At 41.5% G+C, this 13,611-nt stretch overlaps 1 protein-coding gene across 1 annotated transcript; it reads right to left on the reverse strand.

The window, feature by feature from the left end:
• Positions 1–3: 3 nt before the first annotated feature.
• LOC136437263 (uncharacterized) lies at positions 4–13,588 on the reverse strand. The gene is made up of 14 exons (XM_066431745.1): positions 13,481–13,588; positions 8,817–8,976; positions 8,237–8,454; positions 7,680–7,830; positions 5,291–5,385; positions 4,922–5,078; positions 4,399–4,505; positions 3,729–3,778; positions 2,737–2,894; positions 2,106–2,323; positions 1,759–1,903; positions 908–1,002; positions 571–727; positions 4–364 (listed from the first exon to the last, which is right to left on the reverse strand). Exons 2-14 carry the CDS (start codon positions 8,950–8,952, stop codon positions 255–257), a joined length of 1,797 nt encoding a protein of 598 aa, XP_066287842.1. The 5' UTR covers positions 8,953–8,976; positions 13,481–13,588; the 3' UTR covers positions 4–254.
• Positions 13,589–13,611: the final 23 nt, after the last annotated feature.

The raw sequence follows: 13,611 nt of genomic DNA on the forward strand, positions 1-13,611 counted from the left end.
TCATAGGGCGACATTTGGATTTTGTATTCCCAAAAGAAGCTAGAAGAATTTAGCTTGTAAACTTGAATATTGAAAGTAACTGATTAGATACAACTAAGTCGGTAATGCATACGTCTTCACATGAACAATGCACTATAATTGTCAAATGTCAAAACCCAAGGGCTGTAGTCTTAACAAGTTACCTGGTTTTGAGTATGGTAGTACATAGTGCACATTAGTACTATAGCTAAATACCATTTCTTTCCGATCCTGTTTTACTCAAAGTCGAACTGCAGACCGGTTCCCTCCAACTTCTCCCTGTACTTGGCGTCATAAGCCTCGCTCTGAGCCACTGTGAAAGTGTTCTTCCAGTCACCAACCACACCTACAATCAAGACCAACATCGTGCTAGTCATGCTTTGCAGGAAATTTCCGCAATGTAAAAAGAATGATAACACTTGTTTTATTTTGTGACATACTTTGCAAGAATTGGGGAGAAAAACGCTGCCTCATGTGGCACGATGCAAAGTTACTTTATTATCACTTGTTCGAGTTCACGATAATTGGGTTTAAATCCCCACAATACTCCACCTTTCCTGGCGATGAGACTTTTGGTTTGGGCTCCAGATTCTGTCCAAGCGGCCTTCAGACTGGCAATGGCACAGGACTCAACAATGTCTGAGGTGGTGACGTCATCCAGGGTGATGTCCAAGAATCCCTTTATCTTCCCGACGGCACTGGACAAGTCCTAAGTTAAATTATTACAATAAACCAAAATGCATGACGGTGCATACTATACTAGTATTCATACATACATGATATATGAAATATAACAGGCAATTTGTAGAACTCTCGAAAGCTAGCATCGGTAATTTGAACCCTTCTTACACCTTATAGAGAAATTGCCAAAGTCAGCCAGGAGACGAACCTTCTTCATATCTTCATACTTCAGGAAGAGAAAATGGGGGTCGTCTCTCATCTGCCACCAGCCAAGTGCGTGGTCGTAGAAGTCACCATGCGGAGCTAGATAGAAAAAAACAACTATTCAAGTCGTTGTCAATATATAGGGTGCTTGTATGTGACATCATCGAATCGTCATGCTAGTTGGCTGAATCTGGATAAGTCAGGCTTAACGTTGTAAATGTGCATGTGTTTGCACGTGGAGTGATGAAAACGTTACTAAGAAATAAGGTGCACAATTCAAATATCGGGACATATCTTTTAAGTATAAAGCATTTTATGTATGTTTACCAAAATCAAAATGATCATAACCCGGTAATGTTAGGTGAGAGAGAAAAGCCCCCCCCCCCCTCACTGGACCCGCGGCACGCTGGCGTCGTCGCTGCGTCCTAAACTGGACTTGTGTTACCCATGACTTTAAAATGGGAATATCATTCCAAACCTACAAGTATCTATGACCAAAAAGATAACAAAACACTCAAAACTTAAAAAGATTCGTTTTTTGTCGATGAAATTCGTTGAGTGCTTTGTCAATTCGATCGGCCGCAGAGACGCCACCAGCGTGCCGCGGGTCCAGTGAGAGGGGGGCTAAAGGAAAAAAAAAGACATGGACAGTTGAGCTGCGACCTGAGGTGCTTGCTCTGCTGAAAGTCAGATATCCACCTCTTTTTAGTTGAAATACGAAGGGAATCGTCATCAAAAATTTTGATAAAGTGTGAGAAGATTTCATTCCTCGAAAATGATGTTTCAAAGGAAGCGATGTTTTTGGAAAGACGACAAAGATGCCGTCGTCAATAATTGTGCTGTGATATGACGTACCTATACCGTCCAGAAAGTCTTGCGCACACTTTTCCCAGGTTGCAGTTGTCAAAGATGTTGCGCTCAAATCTTTGAACTTCTCGAGAAAACGGTACAGGGACACCGCCGTGTCTTTTGGGTTCCTCATCACCATGATAACTTTCACCTGGAAGGAAGGAAAAGACGATGCGTTGTGATATACTTGTACACCACATTATCCTCTACATTTTCACAATTTGATAAACGAAAAAAGATAAAAAATATCATGTGAAAGGAATGAATTCCCTGTAAAGCATTTTATTCTGTTGATAAACTATATGACAAACAAAGAAATGTCCCCCTAACAAAATGATATAGTATGATAATACCTTGCCCTTTGGATTCGAAATCATTTTGGGGGCCAGGTGCCACGGAAGGTGCGTGTGAACGATCCTGGGGGATGGGTGGTCCTTGACGATCAGGTGACCTGGCTGGCCAAACTCAGGCAACGTCCCTGCAATAAACCATGGAATGTCTTTTGCCTGCATGTCCGTCTTCCCCGCTGCCCTCATCAGTTTGTTGACGATCTCAATGGTCCAGTTTGTGCCTGACAGAGTATGACCCACGTGAAAAAAGAATAGTTATATAATTACCTTCCACAAGAAGGTTATGTTTTCGGTGTCTTTTGTGAACAGCATAACTCCAGAAGCTATGGATGGCTCCTTACAATATTTGGTAGATGGTAAAGAATCGAGAAAACAACGTTCAAGCTCAATAATAATGCCCCTAGCGTCTTGTAAGGTACTGCAGCTGTATTTCCGATTTTGATATCTCGTGTTCTGGACCTGGTATGGTCGTGATTTTTGAGTGGTAGATAGCTCTTTGGCCAGAGAGTTAATAACGGAGGTTAGGTTGGTACTCTATAGCTAAATGTTTTAATGAAATAACTACTCAAAACGTGACCCTCTTTTTAAAAGCAGCATGGCGGATGTGACGCCAGACCCTACTTATCATCCTTACCTGCTTTTGGATAAGTCAAAATGACGACGTCGTCATCGCGTATGACGTAATCAGGCATCATGTCGAGCGTCTCCTTTGTAACCAACAAAGGGTCGAAGTATGCTCCCTTGTATTTAAACCACCGTTCCATCTCCAAAGCGTCCTTGCGATATCGACGCCTGGAACAATAATCGTAGAAAATGTTGGATACACATGTGTATCAGGGGCGGGCAATAACGATTTCTCCAGCAAAAGAGCCTGGCCTCGATAGGTTGAAAATCGCAAATGAGACCCCCCGCCCCCAAAAGATAAACGCCGTCGCCGGGCAGAGAAAGCTTGCAAATGAGACTATATCATATCAACCCTGAGATTAACAGAACGTTTGGACTTAACGTCAAGCTGAAAAAATGGGAATTGAATGCCCGGGTTGACTACATTCGCTGAGTTTCTACAATATATACCTCTAAAGACTGGTGAAATAGAAGCCCTTTCGCCCTCTCTCCGATCGACACTCGTGACTGCAAAGATACAGCTCATTGACCCAATTACAGGTTTCATTTACCTACGGAGTAATCATTGACTTGGGTTGTATAACTTATAAGACAGAGGTGACTGCTGAGAAGATCTAAATAAGGAGGGGCTGCCTGCCTTTCTTAACGAAGGGCTACTCGTTGTGCCATTGGTACGTATGAGACGTACCCACCTATATCTTATGTGTAAACGTTCACTAGAAAAGGATGGGTATTATTACGAACTAAAAAGGGAGAGAAAGGGAGTCCCATAGCCTTTCTGAGGCCGTAGAGGCTTATAGTTGTTTAACGTGGGTCTGTGTCTAGGGCACTAGGGTATGACATTGGAAGGTGGAGCCCGCATCCCTCTCCTTCCACCACCTTTTACCTCTCTAACCATAGCCAGGTACCTATTCTCTACAACTAGGTGGAGACAAGTCATTTTAAGGGCCTTTCCCAAGGATACAAAGTGTAGACGGGAACGCCAGGAATTGACCCCGTGACCTCTCGATTTCGTTCCACGCCACTAGGAACTTTGTCCCCTCAAATGTGAACTGTATACACATGAGATGATACACATATATTTATATATACTCAAGCATTGTTTTAAGGAATTTCTTTAATCACATTTCATAATTCTGAACACTAATAACATAACATATTCACATTTGTACACAGCATGCAAAATACATTTAGACCGTATGATATGGCTAATCTAGATTGATCAATTCATCACATTTCACAAGCAAACCATTGTTCGTTTGAAAATAAAAACATCGAATTTCATGAATGTGATATGTCGACTAAGTAAACTTACTCAATTGTATTTTGACATCCAAGCATTGTTGCACATACCAGATCGTTTAAAAGTATCAAAATGCATGCTAAGTAACAGTAGACAGCAACAAATGACTAATAACCTTATGGATTAATGACTTTGGCGACGACAAACATGTGGTACATACTATATGTAATATAGTATATTAGATATTGGAAGTAACTGAGATACAACCAATTTGGTAATCCGTACATCGTCACATGAACAATGCACTATAATGGTCAAATGTCAGAACTCAAAGGGCTGTAGCCTTAACATATTACCTGGTGTTAGTATTACTACCGATCGGCACATAAGTAGTACATCTAAAGACCATCTCTTTCCCTTCCTGTTTTACTCAAAGTCGAACTGCAGACCGGTTCCCTCCAGCTTCTCCTTGTACTTGGCGTCATAAGCCTCGCTCTGAGGCACTGTGAAAGTGTTCTTCCAGTCACCGACCACACCTACAATCAAGATCAAAATCGTGCTAGTTTTGTATGTTAGGTAGAAAATGTCCGCAATGTGAAAAGAATGAAAACTTTTTGTTTTATTTTGTGACTTACTTTACAAGATTTGGGGACAAAAACTTACCTCAGGTGAAATGTAAACCATCACAACACAACACAATATATATAATACAGCACAACGCACAATCACTTTGTCTTGTACACGATAATTGAGTTTGAATTCCCACAATATGTTAAACTATGTATAGATCACAACTCACCCACGTATACGAACTCACGTGTTGTATTGACAGAACTCCAGAACTCTCTGTCCAGAGAAGAAAACTACATCCGGGGTATTTGCCCCTGGTACCTAGTGCGCAGGTGCGAGATACTAAAGGCGGGAAAACTACTAGATAAACACAATACTCCACCTTTCCTGGCGATGAGACTTTTGGTTGTGGCTCCAGATTCTGTCCAAGCGGCCTTCAGACTGGCAATGGTGCAGGACTCAACAATGTCTGACGTGGTGACGTCATCCAGGGTGATGTCCAAGAATTCCTTCATCTTCCCGACGGCACTGGACACGTCCTAGGTGAAATCAATGATATACAACGTATTGCAATAAATCAAAATGCACGGCGATGCATACTAGCATTCATGTATCCATGATACATTTGAAATATAACAGAACTCTCGAAAGCTAGCATCGGTAATTTGAACCCTTCTTACACCTTAAAAATAAATTGCCAAAGTATGAAAATGTAACTATATTTCTATTAAAAGTCAACCTGGAGACGCACCTTCTTCATATCTTCGTACTTGAGGAAGAGAAAATGGGGGTCGTCTTTCATCTGCCACCAGCCAAGTGCGTGGTCGTAGAAGTCACCAAACGGAGCTGAATAGAACGAAATTGGCAACGTAAAAAGACGTTGCCATGGCGACGATGGTTTTTACAACCCATAGATCACGTTCAAATAAAGACCTCATTCGCATAGATTATATAAGTTGATCACCTTCTCTACCCAAATAATACAATTTGTTCAAAGTTTGAAAGTCAAATCTTAGCAAAAAAGGCTATTGTACTGTTTCCTAATTGATTATGTATGATTTATGTCTAATAATGTCCATACATAATCCGCGAGCTTCATACTGAATCATCATCATCATCATCATCATCATCATCATCATCATCATCATCATCATCATCATCATCATCATCAACATCAACATCATCATCATCATCATCATCATCATCATCATCATCATCATCATCATCATCATCATCATCATCATCATCATCATCATCATATGTAGTTAACATCCAAGGGCTGCAAGAATGAAATCCCCATCATTAACCACGATGAAATTATAGTATTTTGTCATTGATCATGTAAATTAGGTATTTATTTGCATAATTGATGATATCGATATTCATCTCTTATATCTCAAGGCATTCTTGAGTAATCGTCCTGTGGATTGAAATTCCTGTTGACACATTCTTGTACAATTCCTAGAATTCTTGCAGACTGAACACAATACTATACCATCGTCGACGTCGATTGGAAAGTAATGGCTACAACAGTTTGCAATATGGTTGATATTGATAAAAGACTTCATACTTTATAATTATGCCCCGAAATCACTTCATGGTGAGACATCTTTAAATGTTGATAACCCTCGTATCCCTCGCACACCTTGCACGTCGCAAAAAAGTGTGTCTGACAGGAGCAGTAGGCGAAACCAAGAAGGTTCAATAAAAATGAAAAATATTCATAAAAAATCAACGATTAGCGCTGGAGCGTAAATTTCAAAACGATTGATAAACAGGCGTCAACCCGCATTTTCTGAATGCAAGTTGCGATGCGTACCTCTTCCCGTTACCATGGCAACGGACTAGTCTACATTTTTGAGGGGCGTTTTCATTGTTATTTTCATTGTATCATACTTTGCTAGAAATAGAAGCCATTTGAAAGAAGACTAAGGTATCAGATCGTAATATCACGAAGTCGAGCATTTATTTGTTGTTTGTTTTGCGTTTTGTGCTGGAAAATTAGGTGTCAACAAGCACAAAGACACACGTAAGACACTAAAATGCAGGTAATACAGTCTCCCATATTGCTATTAATATACATTTCCAGACGTGAAGCTCCGCTTTTATCAAATTTAAGGCTATGGCATACACTTTGCGCGCCCCCCCCCCTTTATTCGTATTTCTTAGAACGATTCAGATGGCTCCCTTTGGCCTGTACCCAGATCGCTTCCTCAGCACTCCGTCAGAGTCCACCAAGCCTGGGTGCGCACAACAGCAGCACTTTGATTCGTTGTCTAGTCCTGTGTGCCTTTGCTTTGTTATCGGCCAAGCTAAAAAATGTGCTTGCTGGCCCGCTTGTGCGTAATTTACTGCCAAGAATCCCTAAATTCATCACAATCTGTTCTCGCCTGAACTACATGATAGGGGGCGCTTATGATGTCGCGACTTGTGATAGGTGTCAAAGGCCAATGCGTTGACGTAAGACATCTTAACTTTTAGGGATGATGGAGAAGATAGTTTTCTTTCGTTTTAACTATTATTGACATAATGCATTATACATAAGGTCTCATTTCTGTATTACTCCGAGTGGGTAAAGGAATCCGTGCCCCAAAAAATGAACGGCTGCATGGACGTGTGTTTATGTCGGTGGGAAATTCTCTTTTAACCAGCCCGACTGATCTCAAGCGTCAAACTGATGAAAGCTTGTTTGTAACGGAAGAAATTAACAGGTAAAGTTTGGCAGCCTCGCGCGGGGTCGGATGTCCACAGCCGGACATTGGCGGTAATTCGGTCGATCGCGTTCAGCTGGAAAGCGCCTATTTAGGGGGTGTAGCTAAGTGCCGTTTGTAATTGCCATAAAAAGGTATTGTATGCCAACTGGTAGTTGGCAATTTTTTCACATGATCTAGGGTAGATGAGCTCAACACAGAATGAATGACATTGGTGCATTTCTTATAGCTTCATTACGAACGCGCCCATGTAAAACACGTTTTATAACATGTAATTGTAAGCCTATGGGGCGAAAAAACTCATTAATGAGACCTTAAGAGACAGATTTGAAGCAACATTCCTTGAAAGTGATGTTTTTTTAGGAAGTGATGGTTTTGGAAAGACGACAAAGATGCCGTCGTCAATCATTGTGCTGTGATATGACGTACCGAACCCGTCGAGAAAGTCTTGCGCAAACTTGTCCCAGTTGCAGGTTGTGACAGATGCTGTGCCTAAAAGTAAAACTTGATACTTCTCGAGATAATGATACAGTGACACCGCCGTGTCTTTTGGGTTCCTCATCACCATGATAACTTTCACCTGGAAGGAAGGGAAAGACAATGCGTTGTGATATACTTCTACACCACATTATCCTCTACATTTTTACAATTTAGATAAACGAAAGGAAGATAAATATGATATCACGAACTCCCGTAAAGCATTTACTCTGTTGATAAACTATATGACAAGCAAACATAGACATGTCCCTCTAACAAAATTGTAGTATGATAATACCTTGTATAAGGGAGCTTCAGGCATTAGCCTCAAGGGTCAAACCTCTGCACGTAAAAGAACCCAACACACTTATCGAGAAGAGTAGGGGTGACCCGGTGTGCTTGGCCAAAAACGCGAGCCGTAGCGAAGCCGCATTGCACTACCACTAGCTACTTGAAAAAGCACCATGCTTCACCTCAAATGAGAATGCCTTGAAACGAAACGAAAATACCTTGCCCGTTGGATTCGAAATCATTTTGGGGGCCAGGTGCCGCGGGAGGTGCGTGTGAACGATCCTGGGGGAAGGGTGGTCCTTCACGATCACGTGACCTGGCTTGCCAAAATCGGGCAACCTCCCTTCAATAAACCATGGAATGTCTTTTGCCAGTATGTCCGTTTTTCCTGCTGCCCTCATCAGTTTGTTGACGATCTCAATGGTCCAGTTTGTGCCTGACAAAATATAAACCACGTGACAAAAAAAGAATAATTATATAATCCGGAGTCGTTTGTCTGTCTGTGTGTTTGTTTGTTTGTGAACAGCATAACTCGAGAAGCTGTGGATGAATCCTTATAATATTTGGTAGGTGGTAAGGGGTCGAGGAAACGAGGTTCAAGTTCAACAATGGCCTCCGAGCAGTTTTCTAAGGTACTGCAGTAGTATTTCCGGTTTTGATATCTCGTGTTCTGGACCAGGTATGGTCGTGATTTTGGAGCGGTTTAGATGTTTTCATGAAATATCTACTAACAAAATGACTCTCTTTTTTAAACGCAGCATGGCGGATGTGACGTCACACCCTACTTATCACCCTTACCTGCTTTTGGGTAAGTCAAAATGACGACGTCATCATCGCGTATGACGTAATCAGGCATCATGTCGAGGGTCTCTTTGGCAACTGTCAAGGAACCAAAGTATGCTCCCTTGTATTCAAACATTGACAACCATTCCATCTTCACAGCTTCAGGTGTCAATGCCTGGAACAATGTAGACAATGAGAGTTAACAGGTCTTCCATTTTGTATGCCAATCTTTGGAACTCATGACAAAGTATCTTTAATCAGAACAGTCCGAAACATGATCGAGTGATTGGCTTGCCTTTCTTGTGGCACCTTTAGAGTTTTTTTTTTCAATTGTTTATACTAATATGAATATTTCACATTGCATTGGGACTGTCTTGTCGGCATAAAAGTATGACAACATTGAAGGGAAGACGCGATGTATTGTAGCCTATTGGAAAACGAAGGCATACAATATGCAGGAGCATTTATGTGCACCATGCAAAATAACGACCTGCAAGGCGTGATCAACAATAAGGGCCTACCAAAAATTGCTTTTTGAAAAAATAAAGCTGGCATTTCGGCGGCACAGTTGTTTTTGATTGGTAAGCCTTTCTTGTGTGAAGACGCGATAATGTCATCTTGGAAGGCCCAGACTATCAGCAGGATATTCTTGTCAATAATAATTTTCTCAACATTGACAGGTGTATGTCGTTACGAACCAGTCAGAGCATACCCTACAGTCTTTGACAACCTTGTAAATAACACCTCATGATCTGTCAACTTTAACTCCTTATGGAGTCCTGACTCAGTGACAATAAAAAGAAGGAAAAAAATCCCAAAGACGGGTTTCGAACTAATCTCCAAGCAGATTCAACGGTTGCGAAGACCGTATCCAACTGGTAGAAGAAATTTTTATGGCAATAAAACCTCCTTTTGCCAGTTGGATACAGATACGGTCTTTGTAACCGTTGGATCTGCTTGGAGACTAGTTGCGAACCTAAGATCTTCGGTTAGCAAGTGTTGGATATAGTAATCTTTATTGTATTTATATGTATTATATTCATTCCCCAGGGGGATGAATGCATACGAGACCATACATGGTGTAATGAATATGAGAGAATGAATATAATAATGATAACGTTAAAATCCAAACCTAACATAATACTAAACACTACAAAATGTACTACCCTATGTCTCAATCATATATCAGGGGCGGACAATTACGTTTCTCCAGCAAAAAAGAACCTGGGCCCGATATGTTGAAAATCGGGAATCAGTTCCCTTCCCCCACCCCCACCCCCCTCCCCAGAAAATAAACACCATCACCGACCAGAAAGCTTTCAAAGGAAACTATATCAACCCTGATATCAACAGAACGTTGAGACTTAACGTCAAGCTGAAGCGTGAATTGAATGCCCTGATTGACAAGATTCATATATGATTCGCTGAATTTGTACAATATATACCTCTACAAACTGGTGAAATAAAAGCCCTTTCGCCCTCTCTCCGATCGACACTCGTGACTGCAAATATACTGCTCATTGACCCCAATGGATTAATCAGTAACTCATTATCATGTTCAGGGTTATGTCTGGGGTGACTGCTGGCAAGAATGCTTGAAATCCAAATAAGGACGGGCTGCCTACCTTTCTTAACGAAGGGCTACTCGTCGGCACGTATGAGACATACCCACCTATATCTTATGTGTAAACGTTCATCAGAAAAGAATGGGTATCATTACGAACTTAAAAGGAGGGAAAGGGAGTCTAATAGCCTTTTTGAGCAAAGTTCACCCCCTCAGTTACCAAACTTTAGAAAAGTCCAACATAGGAGACCATCTCTGTTGACTGCATTGTTGTATAATTCCGCTAGATGACGCCGGCGCTTACGTTTAGCAGGTGACCCAGGGCTGCTAGCTGTTACAAAGAATACATACGAATTTTACAGAATACATACGAATTTTACGGAATACATACGATCCATTACTAGAAACATACGATCCGTACGGAATACATACGATCCATTACGCAGAAACATACGATCCGTACGGAATACATACGATCCATTACGCGGAATACATACGATCCTTACTAATTTGCTGGCCATCACGCTAGCACCGAATCTAGCTTTGTGTGGTCCTCCTAGTTGGTCTAAGCCTACATCAGTCTTAATTTAGTGCAGCTTGAGATTTTTAGAGGTTAGCCAGATGGGATACGCCATTATTAAGCTCTTAAAAGGCAAGATATCGTACGAAGAACTGGTTATCCCGAGTCAGCCATCTTGAATTTGCCACCGGTGTCACGTGATCCAGGCACATTTCTCCAAATTAGTAAGGATCGTATGTATTCCGTAAGGGTCGTATGTATTCCGCATAATGAATCGCGTACGTATTCCGTACGGATCGTATGTTTCTGCGTAATGGATCGTATGTATTCCGTACGGATCGTATGTTTCTAGTAATGGATCGTATGTATTCCGTAAAATTCGTATGTATTCCGTAAAATTCGTATGTATTCTTTGCCACCCCTGGTAGAAGAGCATGGGTTGTATGTAGTGTAAATGCGTAATTGTGTCTGGTGGAAGTAAATGAAGTAGAACAAGTTTGAATTCTGTGACGTCCTGAGATAAGTCAATCACGTTACGAATAGCAACTTGTTCCTTGCATGCACGTCTTACGCCAGTGGCAAAAATTATGGAAATAACAAACAAAAACAGACAAACAAACAAATAAACAAAATAGTACTATTCTGACTTTACTGCATTTTATTCATATAAACACTGCGTAACTGTCAAGACATATAGACGTAAGTTCCTTTTTTTGGCCAATAAGGTGTAAATAAGTCTGACGACCACTGTTGTTTACATCCTTTTCATTAGACTGTCATTAACTACCGTACATTTGGTCACATGACACATTTACTATTTCTTGTAGAGCTAATTTGATACATGTACCTTAACACTTTATCCGATGCCAAACTTTGAGGAGAACGTCAAATGAAAACAAATATTCTTGCCTGTAGTCTATAATAGTCTAGAAAACAAATATGACAGACCCCCCATGAGAGTGTCGCTATAATTCATGATATATGTCATACAATATACATGTATATCATTTTAGGACTAAAAGCAGTAGAGCACGACGACAGAATGGGATCGGATGTAACGTTAGTAATCAGGAAAGACAACCAAAGGGTGCAGATGTTTTAAAATATTGAAAGAGGACTACGGTAGACGGGAACCATGCACATCATGTGATGATCACGTCATGGGGGCGCCCCGTTGTAAGGGGGCGGGCTGTTAAAGATTGACAGGGTAATGGCAGCAAGCCAACATTTAACGACCTCAGTTATGCCATGGGGGTTTCTGTTGGTTTCGTGACCTGTTAAAATCCCCACCCTGTATCTGGCTCAAACCGGTTCAGACAAGACTCGTTGTTCTGCCTAAGTATCGTGATGGTCGTTTTCATTTCGGAGTTGTCTTGAGCAAGCTGTTGTAAGTTAAAACACTGATTGAAAACCTTCTTGGTTAGAACTAACGTTACTTGTCTAAGTCTCCCATTATTCAGAGAGCAAAAAAGTGACTTTACAACTTGCAGAGAATCGACCTTCAAGTGCTGTGACCTCAGATCAGGTGTTCATCTGGATTGACCACTGACTGTGCGGGACCTGACGATTTCTGCTGACCAGGTTACGGTAAGTTATGAAACAAATCAAAGGAGCGAGTAGAAACAAGTGATCCCAACCGAGATTCGAACCCACGCCGAAACCGGCAGCTCAGATCACAGGCACGCACGCCTTAACCACCAGGCTAGAAGGTCGCGACCAGTTAGACTGGTCAGTTGGAGGCGCTTGAACCCCACTGTTTTATCCTACGTATTACTATTAGTGCCAAGGCTCACACCATTCCATCGTGTCAACACTGCGCAATTATTAATTGCGTATCATAACACAACCATAACATATCGAAAAGTATTAACGTTACCAATGCGCCAACATTAGCTTCGAACCCGAAGCCCTGTTTTCTCGAATGACAATTTGAATCTTGTACGTTTAGATTTCAGATTTCTGTTCGTTATCGTTTTTTTGCCATATAAGATTCTACAACTGTTATTCAGTAATCTATCCCCGAAGTTGAAGCACTACTCTGAAAACGCTCATCAAACTCTTTCCTCCCGAATCGTGAGTGCGAGAAACCTGGCGGCACATCATACTGTCTGCACTGGTGCTGCGTACCTAAACGTAACATCAAGTACAGGTACATGTACCGGTACAGAGGTTTAGGTACAGGTCCGGACCTATACCTGAACAATTTGAAAAATTAAATGTGTTTTTCTGAACTTCTTCAATAATGACAGAAACATACATAAAGTGTTTTCAACTTGTCAGTATCTTTATTCAAAGAACATAACTAGGTTCTCTACCGCCAAACTCCCTTGGCCGCCAAAACTTCCGGCCTGCCTGAATGATCTGTTGCATATTAGTTACGCTGTTCCAAGGTGTTACTTTGGTCACGTTTGGCGGTGTATGAGGCCACGAGGTTTGGAGAATAAGCACATACTTGGGGTAAATCTATTTCGGTACAGTACCGGTACTTCATGATCCGGTATTTTAGACCTGTACCGAATCCGTTTTTACGGTACAGTACCGGTACACAGTACGCAGCACTACTGACTCTGCACCCCACATGTAAACAATGATAACCTTTGACGGATGACCTTTCCCCCCTCTTTCACCCGGTCAGGGTTACGGTTCGTGTCGCGAGACAGCGTCGGCCGGAGGGCTAGTCTTCACCAATTTACCATTACTGAACATTTCAGGACGTTTGGAGCCCT

This window comes from Branchiostoma lanceolatum, chromosome 6 (genome assembly GCF_035083965.1).
Source record: "Branchiostoma lanceolatum isolate klBraLanc5 chromosome 6, klBraLanc5.hap2, whole genome shotgun sequence".
Classification (NCBI taxonomy): domain Eukaryota; kingdom Metazoa; phylum Chordata; class Leptocardii; order Amphioxiformes; family Branchiostomatidae; genus Branchiostoma; species Branchiostoma lanceolatum.

Coding starts and splice junctions, on each gene's coding strand:
- LOC136437263 (XM_066431745.1), bottom strand. CDS start 8,952: ATGGAATGGTTGTCAATGTTTGAATACAAGGGAGCATACTTTGGTTCC. Junction 2,324..2,736: donor TTTGACTTATCCAAAAGCAG/GTAAGGATGATA, acceptor ATACTCTGTCAG/GCACAAACTGGACCATTGAG. Junction 1,904..2,105: donor TTTCGAATCCAAAGGGCAAG/GTATTATCATAC, acceptor CCTTCCTTCCAG/GTGAAAGTTATCATGGTGAT.